At 41.2% G+C, this 24,744-nt stretch overlaps 1 protein-coding gene across 1 annotated transcript in view; it reads left to right on the top strand.

The window, feature by feature from the left end:
- TFB2M (transcription factor B2, mitochondrial) overlaps positions 1–24,744 on the top strand; it is a 36,374-nt gene that overhangs the window by 2,021 nt on the left and 9,609 nt on the right. Inside the window, exons 2-7 of the mRNA XM_089693287.1 lie at positions 3,277–3,668; positions 7,358–7,446; positions 15,281–15,434; positions 20,441–20,589; positions 22,441–22,530; positions 24,372–24,434. Coding sequence (XP_089549413.1) covers positions 3,320–3,668; positions 7,358–7,446; positions 15,281–15,434; positions 20,441–20,589; positions 22,441–22,530; positions 24,372–24,434 — 894 coding nt within the window. The 5' untranslated portion in view covers positions 3,277–3,319. The remainder of the gene's footprint in view (positions 1–3,276; positions 3,669–7,357; positions 7,447–15,280; positions 15,435–20,440; positions 20,590–22,440; positions 22,531–24,371; positions 24,435–24,744) is intronic.

Raw genomic sequence — 24,744 nt, 5'->3', positions numbered from 1 at the left:
ACGGGTAACAGAATATATTGTAGGCCTAAATTTATGAAGACATTTTAAATTTTTTTTACAGGATATGTTTTATAGCAAATAGTAAAAAAAAATACATTATATTTATATATTTTTTTTTTTTAAATTGTCAGTCTTTTTTGTTTATAGCACAAAAAATAAAAATGCACAGGTGATCAAATACCACCGATAGCAAGCTCTATTTGAGTGGAAAAAAGGCCATCCATTTTATTTGTGTACAGCATTGCATGACCGCGCAATTGTCAGTTAAAGTAACGCAGCGTGTATCACAAAAAAATGGCATGGTCAGGTCAGTAAATCCTCTGTTGGGCAAGTGGTTAATTATGCCACCAAAATTAGTGTGTGCTGTAAATTGCATCCTGCGCTGCTCTTGTTTCTTTTTGCTGGAAGCTGCCATTTTGCTGAAGCCCTGAGCAGCAGTAAGTCTTTAGGCTGTCAGCAGGTCAGCCTCTACATTTTCGGCACAGAGCCAAAACATAGAGAGCAGCCGAGCATGTGCAGAGCTGGGTGAAACAGCGTATTACTGGATTTTAAACAGTATAGACACGTATTTTTAATGTTTTACATAGCCATACCTGCAAAAGAGACTAGTCAGAAAATTAAGTCCTGCTACATCACTTCATGCTAAAGTTCCACTTTAATGCAGGGAATGCATTAAGGTCAAAAAAATATCCAGCCTTTACAACCACTTTAATAAATAAGTGTTATAACTGTAGCTTTCATTCATAAGTTAAAGGAGATCCATAGTCACAGCATACACTTTCATTTTATAACATTGGCATTGTAATAACACAAATTATTTTTGACAAATCCATTATAAGCTTGCTTGAAAAATCCGATGTGATTGGCCTTTTACCACGTCACGTGATCAGCTGTGTCCGTAGGACACAGCGATCACGGAGATCCCCGGGTGTGCGCAGGAGAGCGCGTTCGGGGAGGACGTCATATGACGTCCACCCAGAACTGGCCGGCCGCAGTGCAGCCGTCATTCGGCTATCTGCGGTCGGCAAGTAGTTAATGAAGAGTAGAACCAAATTGTCACATTGACAGCTCGGTAGTGCGGATTCCACTGGGAGATTGGCTCTCCACGTGTGCTCCATGGGGCTGTTCAACGTTCTGACAAAGTATGGAGGTCAGATGTTACATTGACATCGAATCCCCTTTGACTTCACTGGTATAGTATCATTTACAAGACAACCTAGGCAGTAATCTAAGGCTTAGAAGATGTCCAGGGGTCTCAGACAAAATCTTTGTGTCCCTTCAGAAAACTAGGGGGTAACAAGACTGATTAAAGCTGTTCACCTTCCTGTTAATGCACAAGGGAGATTGAACTTTTAGGTGGGTGGTATCTAGTGGGCCATACCATTACAAACCATATGACTGGGGTGGATTCTCTGTACCTATTGTGATCTTTATCATTGTCAGTTGAAGGGATAGTGTTGGCCAAATAGCTAGCTTGTTTGTACCTTGATTCATCTCTAAACAAAATCACAGGTTTGCCTTTATTCTAAGTTCACACAACTGTATTTTTACTGATCACCTACCTACAAATTAGAATGAGGGTCACTCAGGTCCGTACACATTGCCATAACTACAATACGGCAAATTTAACTCAGCATGTCACATTTGGCAGGTGTCGCCATTTACCAAATGTGACTGGAGAAGTCAGTAGGATCGCATCACAAATGTGTACCAAATGCTTGTGATGCTCTTAACATGCTGCATACACATGCAAAACAACTATAATTGACCATTTAAACATGCATTAATAACCTCAAAGGGTAACTGCATTTTTGTGGACAAAAAGTAGCAAATAAAAAAAATAGCATATACTAATGTTACACAAGTAATATTGCAATTTAATGTTATTAAAAATTACCTTTCCTTTTCGATCTGCAGAATTAGAATTTTCTGTAAAATTCAATGCAATATGGCAGCCTGGAGGCCATCTGTACGCAGTTGGTATACAGGACTTCCCCAGAAATGACATGTCCACTCTCCTCCCCATCTTGTTCCTGACCCAGAAGTGACGTCCCCGTTGACAGTCTTCCCAGACCTTTTCTGTAACGCTACACTGATGACCTGTAGGGGGCTTTCAATGTGTTGTCTATAGAATATATATGGTACTGAAAATTGTGTGCACCTGTGAAACCGCAAAAAACTTGCGTTTTGACATGTTTGGTGTCTGTTTGGTTAGCAATTGCAGTAATATCTTGTGACAAAAAATTGGAACTACTGCTATTTTATTCTGTAGGATGTCGACTTTCAGAAAATATATCAATATCTCCACATTCCTGCGCAGTGGTTAAATGGCAATCCAGAGGCTGCTGCTAGCAATAAACACAAATAACTGTGTCAGTGAGGAAATTGAATATGCTCCACTGCTGTGTATGAAATTTTTCTCCTTTTGAGATCTGATGTGTTTTCAAAGTCTTCCTTTAATTTTTTTTTTTTTTTTGAGCAGCGTAGTTTCTGTGGTAGCACGAAAAGCACAATGGTTGTGGTAGCGCAGCGTATTCAGTTTCTTCAAAAATATATGTTTTGGGGGTTTTATGTTCTGACCTAAAAATTATTTATTTAAGCGTGCAAAAAAGCAAAATGGCTCTGACAGTGAAAGGGTTAAAGCAAAGGTTCACCTTTGGGAACATGTAACAGGTGGAACATGTAACATTTTCACTCTCCTGCAGCGGCTCGGCGATCCAAGCCCTCTGTGTGACAGCAGTACGGGGAAAAGTGCCCTGTACCAGCTGTCACTTTTTTACAAGAGCACGGAGCGCCCACTTGGCCGTGCCATTCATTCACAGAGTTCTGAATTAATCCACTACAAGTACCGACATTCTTTGCAGATGTTGGCTTTTAATTCTCAATGAGCTACAACAGTGCTGTTGAGCACTCCAGCAGTTCATTGATGGTTCCTGTTGGGTGTACAGGCAGATTACACTAACAGTCTGCAGGAGTCCTGCATTGTACTTCCTCTTTGGACAGATTCAGTGCAGGGATGCACTGGACGCCTTTGCTGCCATTGTGCTCTTGTTAGGCGTCACATGTGTCCCTGTGCCTTTTAAGGAGGGGCGGGCTCCTTCCAGGCATATCTGCCCTTAATCTATCCAATCTTTTATGTGCTCCTAATATGGAGGCTCTGGAAATTTGGTGTGTTTTTCTTTTAAAATAGAACGCACTTCATTGTTTTTTTTTGACTCCTGTTATTTGAAAATAGATGCATATGTATTTATTTTTTATATGTTTTATTTTTTACAGGCAGGTCTAATTCTTCTTGTAAGATCTCATCAAAGCTGACATAATGTCTTCAGCCGCAGGAATCCGGCTGGGTTTGTGCTTTCTGCGTTCTGGGCCACAACTGGGGGTGCCCTTTGTGTTTTTTTGCAGAAAAAGTCACAGCAATACAGATCGAAGGTCTACAAATTCAGGGAAATGTTCATCTTCCTGTGGAAAATCAACTGTCGCTGGTCAGAAACAGCACAAACCCTTCACAGTAGACTTGTCGGAACTGGGCAACGAAATGAATATAGTTGATTCGCTCAATCGGTCTCAAAGGTTTATAACAGACTCTGGACTGGTGAACAACATTTTGTATGGCCTTGATCCTTTGCATTGTAGAACCACACCAATTATAATGGAGTGCAACCCAGGTAACCTCTAGAATTCTTAGTATTAACATTACCTTGAAAAATATAAGTAAATATGTCTATAAAATTATTTACAGCGATTTTGAAAATCATTCATTGTTTTGAAAAAAGGATAGTGCATAACTAAATCTGTATTGAGGTTTGGCGAAAAATAGTTATTTACAGACTATACCTGGATTAAAAACATAATTTAGTAGTGGGGGGTTCAACCAGCTCATATCTTAGCTTTATAATAACTGTAATAGCTTTGTATTGATTGACATGAATTCGTTTTTTTTTTAATTGTGCAGCACATCATATTAGCTACAGAAATCTTATGTGGATAGACAGCACTACATTAGATCAGGAGTCTCCAAACTTTCTAAACCAAGGTCTAATTTACTGTCCTTCAAACGTTAGGGTGGCCAGACTGTGGCCATTGGGAGCAGGAGATGTTCTGTGTCTATGGGAGCAAACAATGCTCCATTTTTTGTATTAGGAGAAGGAATAGTGCCCCATCATTGGTGTCAGTGGGAGGAATAGTGCCCCATCATTGGTGTCAGCCCTTGGGGCATGATATAACGTGTATGATCTTAATTGAGTACAAAAGCAGTTGTATCCAGAAAGCCATGCATGATTCATGATAACACTGCAAAAACAATGAAACAGAGGGCGCATCGGCCTAGTGCATTACCTGAGAGTTAACTTTGAGTTAAAAAATGATATATATACTCACAAATTATTGTGTTGACAAAGGCATATCAGTATCCAAAGCAATCAAGTCACCAGGTCAGCTCCCAAAGCATGAGAAGACCCTCAAATGGCTGACACGTCGTTTCAAGGAGCGATCTCCCTTTTCATCAGAGCCCATATCAGTTGTTACATAAGCAATCCTTTTATAACCCATAAAAGTATCAATGGAAAACACTGTAGCAATCGTACGTACAGAGATGGACGCAGTCTTCCATCTTGCTCCTCTCTCTCTCCCTCCAATCCCCCTTCTCAGGAATGTGGTCTGTGTATGTATGCTGAGTTCAAAGGGCATCAGGCCCCAGCTGGAGAGCTTCATGGTTATAAACCCAAATTAGCTGGTGCCCGAGTGTCTGTTAGTTTCTCAATCTGAGATAATCGTAAAACCATAAACCAGTCCTTCATTGGGCTTCAAAGACATTCCAGCTAGCAGTAAAACAGACCTCACATTTAAACCCACTTTTCCATATAATTTTATATCTTAAGGTAGGAAATAATTACATAAACATAAAGCATATATTCGGATAGCTCAGTTTAATGCGAGTCGTCTGATATCTTACACCCTTAGTGGAAGTCTATAGGAGAGCAGAAAGCCATATAGTTCTAGCTGGAATAGTCAAATATGGCATGTTTGATATCTAGACATTCAGCAGATGATTTTGCATATTAATCTACCCTTGGATAGAATGTTACATGTACCTAGGGAAGGTTATTGACCCTGGTATAACTTAGGAGGGATTTTGGTTCTAGCCTGAGTCCCCCGCCTACAACACCCCTCCCCAAATGAGGCGATTGGTTCTCTGCTTTAAGGAGACACTCTGATGAGTTCCTAGAAAAGGGCTGTTATGCTTGGAGCAGTTGGTTGAAGTTAAAGAATTCTCCCTTTTAACATTGGAACCAACATGGGAGACGGTACCCTTTTGCTCTGAAACTTGATCTGCTTAACCCAGGACTTTGGTTTTCTCTTTGTTGTGTTATTGCTCTCTGTATTTTTATATATATTTATTTGTATATATATTTTGGCTACATCTTTTTCTGTAAATATGCTTATTGCCCCATTTTGACCGCTGTAGTAATAAATCCTATTATCTGAAAAGTGTTGAACTGTTTCTAAAGCTCTTTAATGGAAACTAAGAATCCCTGTCTCTGAAGAGCGCTACTGTGTGTTTTTAAACCTCTATATATCTCTGCCTGCGGTGACAGTGGTATACAGACGATTATTCAAACATCATAGTGTTATTGCTAATATTGGTGAGTTTCCTCCTATTCTCTACAAAAAGGCGGTGGTGGCAGTGTGAAGGGTTAATTTCATAATTAACCTGACCCAGTAACAATCGCTCTCAGGCTGCAGGTACATAGATTGTGGTCCATTAGCTGGAAAATCTTTGTGCACGGTGCAGCTTAGCATGGCATTGTTATGCACGTGACAGCGCGGTTTTAGATTGGCTAGTCCTTCAGTCACAAGTTGGTGAGAAGGGCTGGGGATCTGACGCCGCGATCGTCACAAACGCATGATACTTTTATGGGCTAATCATATCACACCACTATGTCTTTATGAGCATGTATTGCCCAGCTCGCAACCAGCTGTATAGTATTTGGGCCATCACTCCTTCCCTTCTGTGTGAGAAGTCTATTTTACCCATGTGACCTCATTTCCTTATATAAAAGGATTGCTTATGGAACAATTGATATTGGCTCTTATGAAGAGGGAGTTGCCCCTAGAAATGCATCAGCCATTTGAGGGTCTTATGCTTTGGGAGCTGACCTGGTGACGTGATTGCTTTGGATACTGATATGCCTTTGTCAACACAGTCGTCTGTGAGTATATATCTCCTTTTAACTCAATAAAGTTAACTCGGGTAATGCTGGTGCGCCCTCTGTTTCCTTGTTTTAGCAGTGAGTTCTTTGTGTTTTACAGCAGCACTCCTGCAGCCCCAGACCATGACACTCCCACCACCATGCTTGACTGTAGGCAAGACACACTTGTCTTTGTACTCTTCACCTGGTTGCTGCCACACATACTTGACACCATATCAACCAAATCAGTTTATCTTTGTCTCATCAGACCACAGGACATGGTTCCAGTAATCCATGTCCTTAGTCTGTTTGTCTTTAGCAAACTGTTTGCGGGCTTTCTTGTGCATCATCTTTAGAAGAGGCTTTCTTTTGGGATGACAGCCATGCATACCAATTTGATGCAGTGTGTGGCGTATGGTCTGAGCACTGACAAGCTGACCCCCTACCCCTTCAACCTCTGCAGCAATGCTGGCAGCGCTTATACGTCTATTCCCCAAAGACAACCTCTGGATAGGATGCTGAGCACGTGCACTCAACTTTTTTTGCCGACCATGGTGAGGCCTGTTCAGAGTGGAACCTGTCCTGTTAAACCGCTGTATGGTCTTGGCCACCGTGCTGCAGCTCAGTTTCAGGGTCTTGGCAATCTTCTTATAGCCGAGGCCATCTTTGTGTAGAGCAATAATTCTTTTTTTCAGATCCTCATAGAGCTCTTTGCCATGAGGTGCCATGTTGAACTTCCAGTGACCAGTATGAGAGAGAGTGATAACACCAAATTGAACACACCTGCTCCCCATTCACACCTGAGAACTTGTAACACTAACGAGTCACATGACACCAGGGAGGGAAAATGGCTAATTGGGCCCAATTTGGACATTTTCACTTAGGGGTGTACTCACTTTTGTTGCCAGCGGTTTAGACATTAATGACTGTGTGTTGAGTTATTTTGAGGGGACAGCAAATTTACACTGTTATACAAGCTGTACACTCACTACATCACATTGTAGCAAAGTGTCATTTCTTCAGTGTTGTCACATGAAAAGATAGAATAAAATATTTACAAAAATGTGAGGGGTGTACGTACTTCTGTGAGATACTGTACATCTTTGTGCTGCATCTTTAGCAAGGCAATTCACATTTTGTCATCTATCTTACTATTTTATGTATAGGCCCAGGAGTTCTTACTCGAGCATTGCTAGACGCTGGTTGTAATGTTGTAGCTCTGGAAAGCAAAGCGGAGTTTCTTCCTGGATTAAAGGTAAGGAAGATTCCTTGACTTGTACAGATCTATCTATGTAACACAATATTGAATGTTTTAGGGCTCATTAACATGGGCACCCATGTGATCAAGCCCTTATTTAGACTCAACCATTCCACCGTTGGCAGTACCTAAAAGTTTTTTAAATATAAATTTGGCACTGTGCAGGGTTTTAGAGCAGACTGCAGATAAATGGGTACAAGTTATGTAGGAGGATTTGTCTCATCTCTGTTTATCACCTGAGGCCAGTCACCTCACTGGGTATATGGAAGGGTTTATAGCCACATTAATGTATGGATAGTTGGGAATGGAACCGCTGAATAAAAAAAACTTAAAAAGATTTTTTACTAACCGATCTGTGACTGCTGCCCCTCTCTGCCAATCTCTTCACTGGTTTCCACTAGCCCAACGTATAAAATTCAAAATACTAACCACCATATACAAGACCATCCACAACATCGCCCCCAGCTACATCACCATCTTCATCTGCAGATATCGCCCAAACCGTCCTCCCCACTCCTCCCAAGACCTGCTCTCCAGTTCCCTTGTTACCTCCTCCCATGCTCTCCTACAGGACTTCTCCAGAGCCTCTCCAATCCTTTGCAACTCCCTGCCCCAATATGTCTGGTTAGCTCCTACCCTGTCTGCCTTTAGAGGATCCTTGAAAACACATTTATTCATGGAAGCCTACTCCATCTAAGAAATGTACTTGAGTCACCTCCATCAGATCATGCCCTGCAGCTATTACCTTTTGTGCCACCTCCCCCTTCCCTGCAGGGCCCTCCAATTTCTTCTGTATCAAACTGTATTATAATTTTACTGTCCCCCTTATATTGTAAAGAGCTGTGTAAACTGTTGGCTCTATATAAATTCTGTATAATACTATTTATATAAAACAGTCTATCTTGCTGCTGTTTTTGTGCAGTCAAAACATGGAATCGAGGTATACTGACCATGTCACTCACATATTATGTCAGGTTGATTTATTCAATTTTATTCCAGGTTCAATAATAAATAAATACATTTTATGTATTTTATATATATATATATATATATATATATACACACACTTAGGTCCATATATATTTGGACACAGGCACAGTTTGCATACTTTTGGCTCTGTATGCCACCAGAATAAATTAGCACAAAGCAGTCCAAATGAATTTGAAGTGCAGACTTTCAGCTTTAATTCAAGGGGTTAAACATAAATATCAAGTACAAATTTTAGGGGCTGCAACCATTTTTATACACAATCCCTCCATTTTCAGGGGCTCAAATGTAATTGGACAAATAAATATAATCATAACTAAAATGTTCATTTTTAATTTTTTGTTGAGAATCCTTTACTGGCAATGACTGCCTGAAGTCTGGAACTCATGGGCATGACCAAAGACTGGTTTTCCTCTTTTTCTGATGCTTTGCCAGGCTCTAACTGCAGCTGTCTTCAGTTGTTCTTTGTGGGTCTTTCTGCCTTTAGTTTTGCCTTCAGCAAGTGAAACGCATGCACTTCTTTTCCTTCAAAAGCTCCTGGGTTGCTTTGCAGTGTGTTTTGGATCATTGTCCATCTGTACTGTGAAGCGCCGTCCAATCGACATTGCTGCATTTGGCTGAATCTGGGCTGACAGTATATCTGTAAACACTGCAGAATTCATCTGGCTGCTTCTGTCACATCATCAATAAACACCAATGACCCAGTGCCACTGGAAGCCATGCATGCCCATGCCATCGCACTGCCTCCACCATGTTTAACAGATGACGCTGTGTGCTTTGGATCATGAGCTGTTCCAAGCCTTTGCCACTTTTTTTCTTCCCGTCATACTGTTATAGATTAATCTTAGTTTCATCTGTCCAAAGAATGCTTTTCCAGAACTGGTCTGGCTTTTAAGATGTTTTTTGGCAAAGTGTAATCTGGCTTTTCTATTCTTTGGGCTTATGAATGGTTTGCATCTTGTGGTGAACCCTCTGTATTTGCTCTTGTGAAGTCTACTCTTGATTGTAGACTTTGACAATGATACGCTCACCTCCTGGAGTGTCCTTCACTTGTCTGGATGTTGTGAATGGGTTTTTCTTTACCATAGAGAGGATCCTGCGGCCATTCACCACTGTTGTCTTCTGTGGACGTCCATGCCTTTTTATATTGCTGAGCTCACCAGTGCGTTCTTCTTTCCTCGGAATGTACCAGACTATTGATTTGGCCACTCCTAATGTTGCTGTTATCTCTCTGATGGTTTTGTTTTGTTTTGTTTTGTTTTCGAAGCTTTACAATGGCCTGTTTCACTTGCATGGACAGCTCCTTTGAATGCATGATGTAGGTTCACAGCAATAGATTCCAAATGCTAATACCACACTAAGAATCAACTCCAGACCTTTTACCTGCCTAATTAATGAAGAAATAAAGAAGGCGTAGCCCACACCTGGCCATGAAACAGCTTTTGATTCAATTGTCCAATTACTTTTGGTCCCTTGAAAAAGGGGAATGGCTGTTCTTAAGAGCTGTAATTCCTAAACCCTTCCTCCAATTTGGATGTACATACCTTTTCAATTAAACCTGAGAGTGTGCACTTTCAGCCCATATCCATTATATAACTATAGCTTTTAAAATGTTTTGGTAAATACCTGAAAAAAACTAAAATTGTGCCTGTGTCCAAATATATATGGACCTAACTGTGTGTGTGTGTTTGTATATAATATGTGTGTATATATATAGTGAGGGATTAGCCCAGTAGCGGGTTGTGCTTGACCCCCTGGATGGGTCAAAACACCGTGAAAGAGGCTCAGCAGGATCTTGGTGAAAAGTTGTGCTTTTATTTACAAGTCTGGTGAACACACAGTGCATATAGTCAAAACAGCAAAAAAAAAAAAATATAAACAGAAAATAAAACCTTGCCACACTGGGCGTCTAACTGCAAACACAAGTTTCCTATCTGGCTGTCTGAATACAGCCTACCGCTGCTCAGACACAGGGGGTTCACACAGTCTAAGATCACACAGATTATTTCTCACCACAGGATGGTTTAGTTGCTCCCCAGTCTGTCCTGCACAGCAAACTGGTTCCAGGTTGGAGCATCCTCCCTAAGCAGCCTGGGAGTTTTATAGAGCCTTTAGCTCACTACACCTGAGCTCATTTAATCATCAGCGAGCCAGACAGGCTCACTACACCGCACCAAAGGAGAAACGGTCAGTGTAAAGCATGAACCTGGGACAAACATACCTCCCATCCTGGACACATCCCTTTGTTCTACCTGCCCTCCTGTCACTATATATATAGTATAAGAGCTTCCAAAGCATCAGAGGGATCTCATTGTTAAAAGGTATCAGTCAGGAGAAGGGTACAAAAGAATTTCCAAGGCATTCGATATGACATTGAACACAGTGAAGACAGTCCTCATCAAGTGGAGAAAATATTGCGCAACAGTGACATTACCAAGAACTGCACATCCCTCCAAAGTTGATGAAAAGACGAGAAGAAAACTGGTCTGGGAGGTTGCCAAGAGGCCTACAGTAACATTAAAGGAGCTGCAGGCATATCTGGCAAGTATTGGCTGTGTGGTACATGTGACAACAATCTCCCGTATTCTTCATATGTCTGGGCTATGGGGTAGAGTGGCAAGACGGAAATCTTTTCGTACGAAGAAAAACATCTAAGCCCGGCTAAATTTAGCAAAAACACATCTGAAGTCTCCCAAAAGCATGTGGGAAAATGTTATGGTCTGATGAAACCAAGGTTGAACTTTTTGGTTATAATTCCAAGAGATATGTTTGGTGCAAAAACAACACTGCACATTACCAAAAGAACACCATACCCACAGTGAAGCATGGTGGTTGCAGCATTATGCCTTGGTGCTGTTTTTCTTCAGCTGGAACTGGGGCCTTAGTCAAGGTAGAGGGAATTATTAACAGTTCCAAATACCAGTCAATATTGGCACAAAACCTTCAGGCTTCTGCTAGAAAGCTGAACATGAAGAGGAACTTCATCTTTCAGCATGACAACAAGCCAAAGTATTCATCCAAATCAATAGAGGCTTCACCAGAATATGATTAAAGTTTTGGACTGGCCCAATCAGAGCCCAGACTTGAATCCGAACAAAAATCTGTGGGGTGATCTGAAGAGGGCTGTGCACAGGAGATGCCTTCGCAATCTGACAGATTTGGAGTGTTTTTGCAAGGAAGAGTGGGCAAGATGTGCCATGCTGATAGACACATACCCAAAAAGACTGAGTGCTGGAATAAAATCAAAAGGTGCTTCAACAATATTAGTTTAAGGGTGTGCACACTTATGCAACCTTATTATTATTATTATTTTTTTTTTTTTTACTTCCACCTTCAGTTTGTTGTTTAACTGAGTTGTACAATTTATAGGTTACATTAAAGGTGGAAAAAGTGCGGAAATGGTTTATCTTTCTTTTTTTGGTTTTTTTACATCACATAAACCTGACATTTTAACAGGGGTGTGTAGACTTTTTAGTGTGTGTGTCTGTCCTTTTTAGAGAACCTTTACCCTCTCTCCCTCCTTCTTCTTCTGCTTCTTCTTCTTTTTCTATTTCTTTTCTTTTTCTTTTTTTACCGCATCCCGCCCGCCATATAGTAATATGACGGATGCAAGGTAGTTCTCTCGTTCTGGGAGGACGTCATATGACGTCCTCCCATTCTAACCGCACATGCGCGGCTCCCAGGAGCACGCAGCATGGCGTTCAGCGGTGCGCTGTGGCCCTCGGACACAGCGGATCACCGATCCACGGAAAGAGCCGAAGATGTCGGCTCGGTCATGTGATTAGCTGTGTCCAATCACAGCTGATCACATGTAAGCTGTCACACTGACAGCTCGTGAGGAGAGGAGAGCCGGTAATTGGCATTCCTCGGAGGGGACATGTACACAGAGCATCAGAGCACTGATGATCAGTGTGCCCTGATGATCTGTGTAGCCCCAGCAGCGTCACCTGTCAGTGTCCATCAGTGCTCGTCCATGCCACCTGCCAGTGCCCATCAATGCCACATATCAGTGCCATCTGAGCTGCCTTTCAGTGCCATATATGAATGCTGCCTTTCAGTGCCCATCAGTGATGCCTGTCAATGCCCATCAGTGCCACCTACCAGTACCTCCTCATCAGTGTTCATCAGTGCAGCCTATCAGTGCCCATCAGTGCAGCCTCATTAGCGCACGTCAGTGAAGGAGAAAAATCACTTATTTACAAAATTTTATAACAAAAACTAAGAAAAAATGTTTTTTTTTCAAAATTTTCAGTGGTTTTCGGTTTAAGAAAAAATAAAAAACCCAGAGGTGATTAAATACCACCAAAATAAAGCTCTATCTGTCACAAAAAAATGATAAAAATTTAATGTGGGTACAGTGTTGCATGACCGCGTAAATGTCATTCACAGTGCAACAGCGCTGAAAGCTGGAAATTGGCCTGGGCAGGAAGGGGGCAGAAGTGCCCTGTAGGCTAGTGGTTAAACCCCTGCTTACCTGGTTGTGGGTCCTGCACTGTAAACCTACTCGCCCATACAGCTGATCCAGCTGTGTCTTGCTGAGATCCTCTTTCCTTTTGTTCCACACGCACCATCTTTGTGTGTCACGTCATCTGGAAGCAGCCACTTACTCTGGGTTCAGCCAGCGGTTCTCCTTCCAAAGTGATTGAATCCCTGGTTGTCACCAGAACTAGTGTCCCCACTGGAACCGTTTCCCACTATTCCTGTTCTAGGGATAAATTTGGGCTTTTGTTTCATTTTTGGTAATAACAGTCAACAAGACAAATAGGGTAAAAAAAAAAACCCCAAAAACTGACATTTGTTCTATTCCTAATCCTTTTCTACTCTCTTAAAAAAAACACCTTTTTTTTATTAAAGAAATTATCTATTTGAGTGATGACCTATTGTTTTTAGTGATTTTTTTTTTTGTTAGTTTGCATTTTATACACCCTGTTCCAAATTATTATGCAAATGTATTTTTCTCATTTACCTAAGTAGTTGATGTAAATAAGTCAGCATAATTCTCATGTTATCAACTATTAAGTGTACAATTCAAATTTTATTGAAAAAAACCTCCTAATCATAACAGTATTTTTTTTAAACATAAAAAACTTCCAATGCACTGTTCCAAATTATTACGCACAGTAAGTTTCAAAACACTTTATAGGTTGTAAAGACCTGAAAATTTTCATTTGTTGTGTTTGCAGCATATTTACTGAAATCAAAAGCTATTTCAATCAAACTTTTAACAACATTTTAACTTTTTAAACATTTTAACAGGTCACATTACATTTTAACATAGGACCCCTTATTTGATAGCAGCTTCACAAGTCTTGCATCCATTGAACTTGTGAGTTTTTGGACAGTTTCTGCTTGAATTTGTTTGCAAGATGTCAGAATAGCCTCCCAGAGCTGCTGTTTGGATGTAAACTGCCTCCCACCCTCATAGATCTTTTGCTTGAGGATGCTCCAAAGGTTCTCAATAGGATTGAGGTCAGGGGAGGATGGAGGCCACACCATGACTTTCTTTCCTTTTATCCCCATAGCAGCCATTGATGCAGAGGTATTCTTTGCAGCATGAGATGGTGCATTGTCATGCATGAAGATGATTTTATTACGGAAAGCATAGTTCTTCCTTCTGTACCAGGGAAGAAAGTGGTCAGTCATAAACTCCACATACTTTGCAAAGGTCAGCTTTACACCTTCGGGGACCCTAAAGGGGCCGACCAGCTCTGTTCCCATGATTCCGGCCCAAAACATGACTCTCCCACCACTTTGCTGACATCGCAGCCTTGTTGGAACAGGGTGGCCGTCCACCAACCATCCACTACTCCATCCATCTGGACCATCCAGGGTTGCACGGCACTCATCAGTGAACAGGACTGTTTGAAAATTAGTCTTCATGTATTTTTCTGCCCAATGCAGCCATTTCTGCTTGTGAGCATTGGTTAGTGGTGGCTGAATAGAAGGTTTATGCACAGTTGCAAGACTCTGGAGGACTCTACACCTTGGTGTCCGTGGGACTCCAGAGGCACCAGCAGCTTCAAATATCTGTTTGCTGCTATGTAATGGTATTTTAGCAGCTGCTCTCTTGATCCGATGCATGGATCTGGCAGAAATCTTCCTCAATGTGCCTTTATCTGCACGAACCCGTCTGTGCTCTGAATCAGCCACAAATCTCTTAATAGTGCGATGATCACGCTTAAGTTTTCGTGAAATATCTAATGTTTTCATACCTCGTCCAAGGCATTGAACTATTTCATTCTTTTCGGCAGCAGAGAGATCCTTTTTCTTCCCCATATTGCTTGAAAATGGTGCTCTGCTTAATAATGTGGAACACCATCCTTTAGTAGTTTTTGCTTAAATTGGGCTCACCGACCAATCTAATTATCACAGGTGTCCGAAATTGTTTTCAGTGATCAAAAGAGCTCTGACACACAATGCCATCCATGAGTTACACTGAAAAACAAAATATTTAATCTTTGTGACACTTAAATAGAATTTGCATAATAATTTGGAATAGGGTGTACAAGTGTAATAAAAATAAAGATTTTATTGATTATAAGTAGTGTGTTCCCTGGTAACAGTAAAGTCTGAAATTTTATTTTTCAATTTTCATATGAACATTGGGATGTTGGTACAAAGGAGAGGCAGCAATATTTTGCTATACACTTGATCTACATTTATCAAACATTTAAAAAGTATATTTCACAAATAAGATATTTACATGCAATGTGATATGGCATAGCAACTGGCTGAAGAATAGCCAAGGTGGCAATCCAAATATATTTCTTTGTGGGGTTTTTCTGTATGACTATGTGCATAATTCTGCCTTTTTGTTTGAACCAAAACATCTTGTTTTTCTCAGAAATTGGAGAATGTCGCACGTGGGCAACTAAGAGTACTCCACTGTAACTTCTTCACTCTAGATCCTTTTTTTGAAAATAATGCCCAGGCTCCCACTATTTATTCTTATGACTTGATGGAACAGTTGGGCATCAGTGAGGTGCCCTGGGATACAGGTTAGTGGTTTTTTTTTTTGGTTTTTTTTTTTCTTTATACCACATGGATTTTGATCAGAACAATGTTGTATTAGTTGTGGTGAAGACACAAATTGGACCTTGCAGTGAAACATATTTAACCATTAGCCGCCCGGCCAATGGCCGTTTGGTGGCTTCAGATGTGTATCTGCATTCCGGGTGCACGCCATTTGGCGTGCTCCCGCACATGCGCCGTTTGCGCTAGTGCAGAGCGGCGCAGCAGTGCGATCTGTCATCGGCCGTGCACCTCGGACACGGCCGATGACAGATCCGAGTACCGGCTCCCGTTGCTGGTACCATGTGACCTGCTGTGACCAATCACAGCAGGTCACATGACAGTTGTATACAATGGATGGCTTCATTCATGATGCCATCCATTGTATACTAGTGCCTAGCTGTGAATGTTCACAGCTAATCACATGCACATGTCATGTGATTAGCTGTGACCAAATCACAGCTAAGCACAAAAAAAAAAAAAAAAGCTGAATGAATCGATTTCATTCAGGTAAATGCTTGCTTATAGCAAAGTAATTCTTTGCTATAAGCAAATTGTGTAAAAAAAAAAAAAAAAAATACTGATCACTTCCCCAAAGTAGTACAATGTTACTATGGTAACATTGTACTATTTTGGTCATAGTAAAATATGAAAAAAAATCTTAAAAAAAATAAAAAAAATGGAATAAAAAATTAAATATAATAAAAAAATCAAAAATATATATATATTTTTTTTCATACTGTCACCAGTCAGTGTCCCTGTTCACCGCCATGCCAGTTATATGATGACACTGTACTACACTGGTGACAGTATGTAAAAAAAAATAGTGAAAATAATTTTTTTCATTTTTTCATTTTCCGAAAAATTATGACAAAAAAATACAACTTCAAAAAACTCGCCATGCCTCTTATGAAGTACGTCGGACTGTCTACTCTGCAAAAAGGGGTCATTTGGGGATATCTGTACTATTCTGACATTCTTGGACCTCAAGAAATTAGATTGGCTGTCAGTACTTCAGGATTGATCAATTTTCAGATCTATACCATAGTTTGTGAACTCTATAACTTTCCTAAAAACTAAAAAATACATCCTAATTTGGGTTATTTTCACCAAAGACATGTAGCAGAATACATCTCGGCCTAAATTTATGAAGAACAATTGTTTATTTGTAAACTTTTATAACAGAAACAAAGAAAAATGTGTTTTTTTTTTTTTTTAATTTTTGTGTTTTTTTTGTTTAGCAAAAAATTAAAACCCCAGCGGTGATTAAATACCACCAAAAGAAAGCTCTAGTTGTGTGAAGAAAATGATAAAATTTTAGTTTGGGTACAGTGTTGTATGACCGCGCAATTGTCATTCAAAGTGTGAGAGCGCTGAAACCTGAAAAATGGCCTGGGCAGGAAGGTGTAAAATTGCACGGTATTGAAACGGTTAATATGGCCCTCCCTCCCGTCTCAAAATGCTGCAAAAAAAAAAATAACCCTTTTGCTTTCAGACCATTTTTTTTTTTTTTTTAATGTACACACATTTTAGATCGAGATGTGGGTATTATGTATGAAATTTTTTATTTTTTTTTTCCAAACTGTATTGTTATCACAATGGGGCTTATGAGCCCCCTATTTGATATTGTTTTACTGGTGACAGGTACTCTTTATGGAGACGTCAGTGGTTAAATTAGACCCTTGATGTCTTCCCTGCACTGCACCTAAGCATATAAATGACAAAGACACCTGATGCACCAGGTTGTAAAGAGCTACAAATTTTTTTTAAGTATGTGGTCAAAATCTCCTGTTTATAACAGTCTTAGGCTAGGTTCATACCTATGCAGTTAACGTTTGATCCATTTCTGCAGTTTTTTGCGGGGTTTTTTTTTTTCCCCCAACTTGTTGTGCATCAAAAACGCCCTATGTTCTTTTCTGCAGCGTCTCCATAGAACCAAAAATGCAATGTTTTACATTTAAAAAATGTCCCTGACTCTTTCGCACCGGGTGAAAATGCGGAGAAGTGAACCTGTCCCATATGAAATCGTGTTAAGTGGACTGCTGTGCGTTTTGCAGAATGCAACGGAAAACTCATAGGTGTGAACCTAGACTTGAGATAGAACTGAATTCCCAGTGAACAGAAATTTTGGGTTATTTTTCCATTGCAGCATTTCATTGTAATAATGCAAAAAACGTGCATTCATAGAAATATCTTTACATCATATAGTTATTGTCCATTTTATGTTCATTAAAAGACCATTACACCCAGATGGATATTTAGGTACCTAGCCTAATCCACTGATTGCAGGTGCAATACTCTGCAGGCTCAATTGTAAAAAAAAATAATAATAATGATACATTTTGTTTTTTTCCTGCAAAAACATTTGCATTTATTATTTTTTTAAGTTAAACTTCTCCTTTAACACTCGCTCCCTTTTCTGCAAGGTTGTAATCAATGTATCACTTGCAGGTAGATTCAGGAGGCAGTACAGTAATTATAGCTTGTAGGCAGCAAGGCACCATGGCATATGATGTCCTTGGAAATTGAAAGTAAACAATAGAGGAGAAACTGTAAAGCATGCAGGGAATCCAGGAAGGTGTAGATAGAGACGACCAGGCAGGACTTAAACCACTAAAAGCTTACTTGAAAAATCTCCTTTTATGTTGTGTCTAAAATAACTATTTATTTGTATTTTTACTACAATCGCTGTTATGGAATGAAAGTGTATGTTGTCACCAAAGAACTCCTATAATATTGGTTATATTACACTGTAAGCGTTAATACATTACTCATTCACTTGTTTGTTTATATTAAATAGGTGGGTGTGCAAATGCATCTTTGGTGGGTGGAATTAGAAATTATAGAGGGGATTTTTTTTTTTGGTTGATTACAAACGTTTTTATTTATTAAGAAATAGGCTGCAAAAACAGCTGAACAGCATAAGGTATAACATACAAAAGAGGCACATCTGTAATACTTATTACAAAAAGGTACAGTTATGTAGAACATAAATTTAAAGTACATTAGGAAGGTAGGCAGGAAGGTAGGCAGAGCAATAAAGCCACCAACAGTAAGACATCATCAATTAAAGCATGAATAATCATTGGTAAGATAGTAAATGTCTATGAATTTTCCAAACACCCCATTTTTATGTCTAGTAAGTGCATCCTATCCAGTAACTTCAAGTGAATACATTCCATGAGCATTACCGCATCAACCCATCGTAAAATTGAGGCCAATGGTACCGTAGGTTCTTTCCAACGAAGGGCAATGGCCCATAGGGCTGAGACACAGATGGTGTGAATCAGCCTCATAGCCTCAGTCTGTATTCCTGGGATATGACCTCCCAGTAGGCAAGTCTGCATAGACAAATGCACTGGGGCATTAGCCACCGCAGAGGCCACTGCAGATATCTTATTTCATATCAATGAAAGGCTTGGAAAGGCCCAAAATGTATAGACAAGGGTGCCAGTTAGGCCACAATCCAAGAAGCAAAGATGGGACGTTTCTGGGAACATGATGTGTAGTCTAGGGGGGGTATATATAGAGGGGATTTTAACACTGGAGTTCCTAGAAGAAACTACTAACCAGTATACGATGTGGTTGCAAACTGTATCACACTAAAATATCAGATCTAGGTGCAGGTTGGCTGAACTCTCCAGGTAAACTGCTAATGTTGAAATTCAAATATGTCCACTGCCTTGCCTGCATAGGATTTGTAAACCTGGTCGTTTGTTCTTGTGATCAAGGTACCCCTGTCAGACAGCACAACAATGTCCTGGAACTCCTGACAGATCTCAGCAAACTACCCAAACCTCTAACTAGATAATAAGCAAGCTGCAGACTTTCATCCTTCATCTCTCCCCTCCTGTATGCATCGTTCCTGTGATGAGCTGACAGCAATTTGAGAAGTAATTGAGCCCTTTTTGGTTCAGAATGCCCTTCCCAGTCTGATCATTGCTATGCAGGAGATTGCTGTTGATATCAAAACTGATTCAGGCACTTGTGCTAATGCTAAATCTTTAAAAGAATACATTTAATGGTGTGTTGTGGTTTTTTTGTTTTGTTGTTGTTGTTTTTTTTTTTTTTTTTTAATAACCGTAACTGAATTATCTGTTTGGAGTTTAGCTTCAAATCTTGCATATGGAATTATGATTAAAGTGGAACTTTAGTCAGAAAATGAATTCCTGCTAGATCACTTCAAGCTAGCCCCTTTTTGCAGCTATGTAAAACATTTGTTTTTAAAATAACAAACATGTCATACTTACATGCTCTGTGGTTTTGCACAGAGCAGCCCCAATCCTCCTCTTCTCGGGCCCTCTGTTGGCGCTCCTGGCCCCTCCCTCCTGCCTAGCGCCCCCTGAGCAAGAAACCTGCTATTGGGACACCCGAGCAGGCTTGCTACTGAGCCGCTACTGTGTTTCCATTCACACACACAGCCATAGCTCAGCCCCACACTCTCCCTCTCCTCATTGGCTCACTGACTGTGCTTGGCAGCAGTTGGTGCCAATGGCTCCTTTTGCTGTCTCAGCCAGTGAGGAGGGAGAGTCCCTAGAGAGCCAAGGCTCTCATGCACATTTCTGGATTGCAATAAAGCTCAGGTAAGTATTGGGGGGAGCCTTTACAACCACTTTAAAAGATAAGTGCCTATACTGTTTAAAATCTAGTAATACGCTGTCTCACCTTGCACTGCACATGCTCAGTTGCTCTTTCTTTTTTCAGCACTGTGCCAAAAATGTAGAGGCCGGTCTGCTAACAGCCTAAAGATTTACTGTAGCTCAGGGGCTCTGGGATTCAGCAAAATGGCAGCTTCCAGAAAGAAGAAACAGGAACAATGCTGCAGGCAGTTTACAGAACACACTAATTTTGGTAGCACAATTATTAATGTGGCATGTTGCTGAAGAAGATAATTTTTTATCAAGTTATGGTTTAATATATTTTAATGACCTACAAATTGGTTTATTTTGTGATGGCTCGAACACTGAAAATTATTTTGTTTTTAACTATGTAGGAATTCCAATAAAAGTTTTTGGGATACTTCACCAGGCAAAAGAGAGGCATATTTTGTGGCGTTATATTTATTCTCTATATGAGAGGCTGGAACTTTTCAGATATGGAAGAATTGAGTTCAATTTTTTCATGAGTGAGAAGCTGTACAAGGTATGCTTTATTTTTATTATGCATATACTGCTTCATAACTTCACATCAAAGCTAATCATAGATCCTAATCATTATGCATAGGGGTAGCATAACTTTCTCCTTGGAATCCCATAGGTAATAGCCATAGACAAATGTTCTTCCCATCTTAGTGTTACTAAACCCACAACAGTAAAATTAGTCTGTACAGTATTTGCAGTAAAGCATTCTTGTTCTACTCGATGTGGAACCTATGGGGTTAATCCTCCGCATTGTGTTTTAAAAGGCTGTTTGATCCTGTCTTCTCTGATCCTCCTCTTCTCTTGTCCCCAATCCATCTGCTGATAGTACAGAACTCCGGGAGTCACTTTGCTCATGCTCAGTTTGGTGTGTATTGCTAGAGAGTTTTTTTTTTTTTTGGCTGCATATGATCAGCCCAGGGCCAATCAGCACTGTCTACACCAGTGGTTCTCAACCTTCCTAATGTCGCGACCCTTTAATACAGTTCCTCATGTTGTGGTGACCCCCAACCATAAAATTATTGCAAAACGGTCAATCATTTTGCGCCCTGGTCAATCGACTGAAAGAATTTCATGGGAATGGAAGTTAATCTGATTGCCAATTCTACCTGATAGTAAAATTGAAGTGTGTATGGCCAGTATTCCCCCCCCCCCTCCCCCCAGGGATATCAGCCCTCTCCCACACCAAGTTGTCTGTCCTGAGGCTCCTTTTATGACCCCGGAAAGCTTGGGATTGCTGGTCGCTGTGTACTTTCCTCTAGTGGGCTGGGTACCCCGGTGCCAGCCCTCGTGCTGTGAGGAGAAGCCTCCGTGGGAGGTGAGCGGCTGTAGGGCGCATGCTCTGCGGGTAACCGGATCCCCCTTCCCCGGAGACAAAGGGGGACCTGACTCGCATCTATTCAGCTGTTGTGAGCAGCTGCCCGCCAGGGGAAACATGCAGCAGGTGCAAGGGCAGCCAATGGGTGGCAGCAGGGCACCTCCGACCCGCCCCTTGCAACGGAGGAGCCTCCAGCCTCTCATAACGCACAGGAAAGAGGGAGCGGGCCAGTCAGTGTGCTGGTGTTAGTTCAGCGTGAGAGGCTTGCAGAAAGCCGGGAGTGCGGGACACCCTGCCGAGCCCCTCCGGCTGCCCTCACCACTACCTCATAGAGTATCTGCATGTGGGCGGACCTGCCTGAAGACAGAGGAGCGGTGTCTCGGTTCCTAAGACCATCGGAAATATGTGTTTTCTGATGGTCTTAGGCGACCCCTGTGAAAGGGTCGTTCGACCCCCAAAGGGGTCGCAACCCACAGGTTGAGAACCGCTGGTCTAGACAGAGAATCAGGGGTTATGCAGCCTCTTAGGACAGCGCAGCAAAAAAACTCCTGCAAACTTTAACCAGTACACTGATGGATACAAGACTGCTACATACTGCTGATGAGAGAAGGTATTTAGCAGTTTTTATTTACTAAAATAATTGCATTTCCATGTTCTGTGTACTGTGGGAGAGCAGATACAGTGAATGCAGGGTCCTGGGTTTAGTAACACTTTAGGCAATTGTGTGGCTTAATTGCTTCCCGTGGTGAAAAGGGAGCTTAATGTGGAGGCAGAGTTATTGAGAGGTTTGTAATGTTTGTTGTCAGTTACTCAGTACTTTTTGAGGTAACTCTTGTCTGTATATTTTGGCCAGTATCCTATCCACAAATATTTTTTGTATCCCTCTGTGTCTAATAATAAAACGGGTGACTCCTTCTCAGCTCCGTGCCTTAAAGTGGCAGCAGGAAAAGTTGGGTTTCTTTAGCTTCCATGTAAAGATGTTGGTCGCAGTGAAATGTTTTTAAATGGATTGACATAACCATACTGTTTCCATTCTAGAGCCTCCTTGCTGAACCTGGAGACTTGCGACAGTATCGAGCACTTCCGGTGCTTTACCAGTTAGCCTGTGATATCCAACTGCTGCACACGGTATATATCATCTTTTAGAGCCAGAAGAAACTTTGAAAACTAAGCAGAGAAGTTCATGTATGACACAACCCTTTGATTTCTGCTCATCTATTTTAGCTTTGAAACCTTTATTTTTCCACTTTGAGGAAACGTGATGTGTCGCTGTAATGCTTGGGTCATATCGCATATTGTTGGTTCTACTCATTCTAATCATAAATGCATCACCTTCACAAGATTCCCTCTGCTCTTCAAGCCAATCACTGGGGGTGGGGGACCTCTGAAGGTGGATATGGGCTTGAGCAAGTGCAAAATATTGAGTATTCTGAGGAGTTTTTTTTTTTTTCTTTCTTATTGAGGGACATGGGAAGCCTTTAATCTTTAGGTTATACTGAAGGTTTGGACAAACAAAACTGTAGGCCAGCCCAGGGAGTCCCTCTCACTTCCATCATGCCTGTTTTTTGCTAGTGTCAGCTGTGCCAAGACTGTTTTTGGGCTTTTTTTTTTTTTCCCCCCAAGCACCTGTACCCTGTACAAATGCCACAGGACTTGATGTGCAGGGATAGGCTAGAAATGACCTTTGGGAACTGGGTTTCTGTGTAGGGCGCATTCCAGACTCTGTTCTGGTATAAACTAGCTGCAGAGCATGTTCTAGGTTCAGAGCTGCTGCTATTGCACTTGCTCTGTTTCCGAAGACATAGTAGGCCAGTTGGGTTGAGCACTGGGCGCTACCTCGTTTAATTGGGTTGCTGGGCACATTATTCCCCATTCTCACCGGTTCTAATGTGGGAGGGGTTAACTTTGAGTGTTGACATTATCCACAGACGTTTTCAGGTTGGCTTTCTTTTCCGCCATAAAGTATTGAATAAGCATCTCTTTGCTGCTGCTCATTCTTGTATGAGCCACATGATAATCTTTTGATCTCTTCCTGCTGCTTGCCTACAGTAACTTTAGTTACCTCTGGCTATCTGACCCTTATCTGCTAACAGCTATCCAGGTCCAGCTGTTTATCACAGGCATAGTTTTAAGATTTTATGACCTCAATTATGCAGGCCATAGACAGGTCGTTTATCGGCCGATTTTTCGTGCGGCTGAAAATTCGGCTGATATTCACGCCGTTAGTGGGGCCAGCCCGTCGGCAGTTTTTTTTGCGCGGATCTTCTCATTTTTTTAAACATACTGTCATCCTAGCAGTACAGTGTCACCATAGTGACACTGTACTACTTGTGGGGGGTGATGAAGATTTTTTTTTTTTTTTACACTGATTGCTTTTACACTCATGAAGGATGTAAAAGCAATCATTTCTCCTTTTCTCTGGCTGCATTCTTGCAGCCATTGAGAAATGCTGTGTGAGCTGTGATTGGTCACAGCTTGTCACATGGTACAAGGCTGTTGTGAATAGCCTTGTACCATATGACCTCTGTGATCATTCCCAGATTTCACACGTAGTAAGCAATGATGTCAGAAGTGACATCTGGCTTACTACTCTGCATGTGATCACTGATTTGGCCAATCAGTGATCACATGATCGGGACCTCGCACAGTGGTTCCACTGTGTACGTAGGACACAACAGGCATCGGATTGCAGTGCTGCGTGCTCCCAGGGAGCACACACAGCTTGAAAATGCGGGCGCCGTTTTTTGTGACCTAGATAAAGATCGGATACCATTTTATGAACTATTCATGCAGAAATCCTGCAAACTTTCTCACAGTTGTGTTGTCCTGAAATTGAGCAGAGCACTGTGTGAGAACTTGGAGGAGAAGTGCAAGCATACTGCACGGGGGAACTCAGTGTTGATTGTATGTTTTCCTTCCATATACTACATTGGTAAATAATGCAATTTGTTTTTGTTTTTTTTCCCTAGGAGAACATTTCTACATTTTTTTCACCCAAAAAGCGTAAAGCTTCTTCAGTAGTCAAATCTGGGGTAAGTGTTGAGAAAAGTCCTCTAAACCAAACAACTGTACAAGCCAAATAAACATGTTTCTGATTATTAGCAGCTCCATCATGTTCTGATTGTTGTCTGTCTGTCTGTTGGCTGTCTCTTTCCAGAATATGTGGTTATCTCACTGGCCAGGTGCTCTACAGGTCCAGGGCAGTGATCATCCTGGAGGGGAGTGGAGTCCCTAAAAGCCCTTTAAGTGCGGGCCTGCCATTTATATGAGAAGCTTGGGCCTACTGAAATTCAAAAATTCAGTATTGGTCAGTGAGTGCTTCACTTCCTCAAGGGGACTTCC

The sequence above is a fragment of the Staurois parvus genome, unplaced genomic scaffold (assembly GCF_062004578.1).
Source record: "Staurois parvus isolate SC_StPar_1 unplaced genomic scaffold, SC_StPar_1.0 ptg000619l, whole genome shotgun sequence".
Taxonomy (NCBI): domain Eukaryota; kingdom Metazoa; phylum Chordata; class Amphibia; order Anura; family Ranidae; genus Staurois; species Staurois parvus.
The sequence above is the reverse complement of the archived record's forward strand: the minus strand, read 5'-3'. Positions and strand labels throughout refer to the sequence as shown.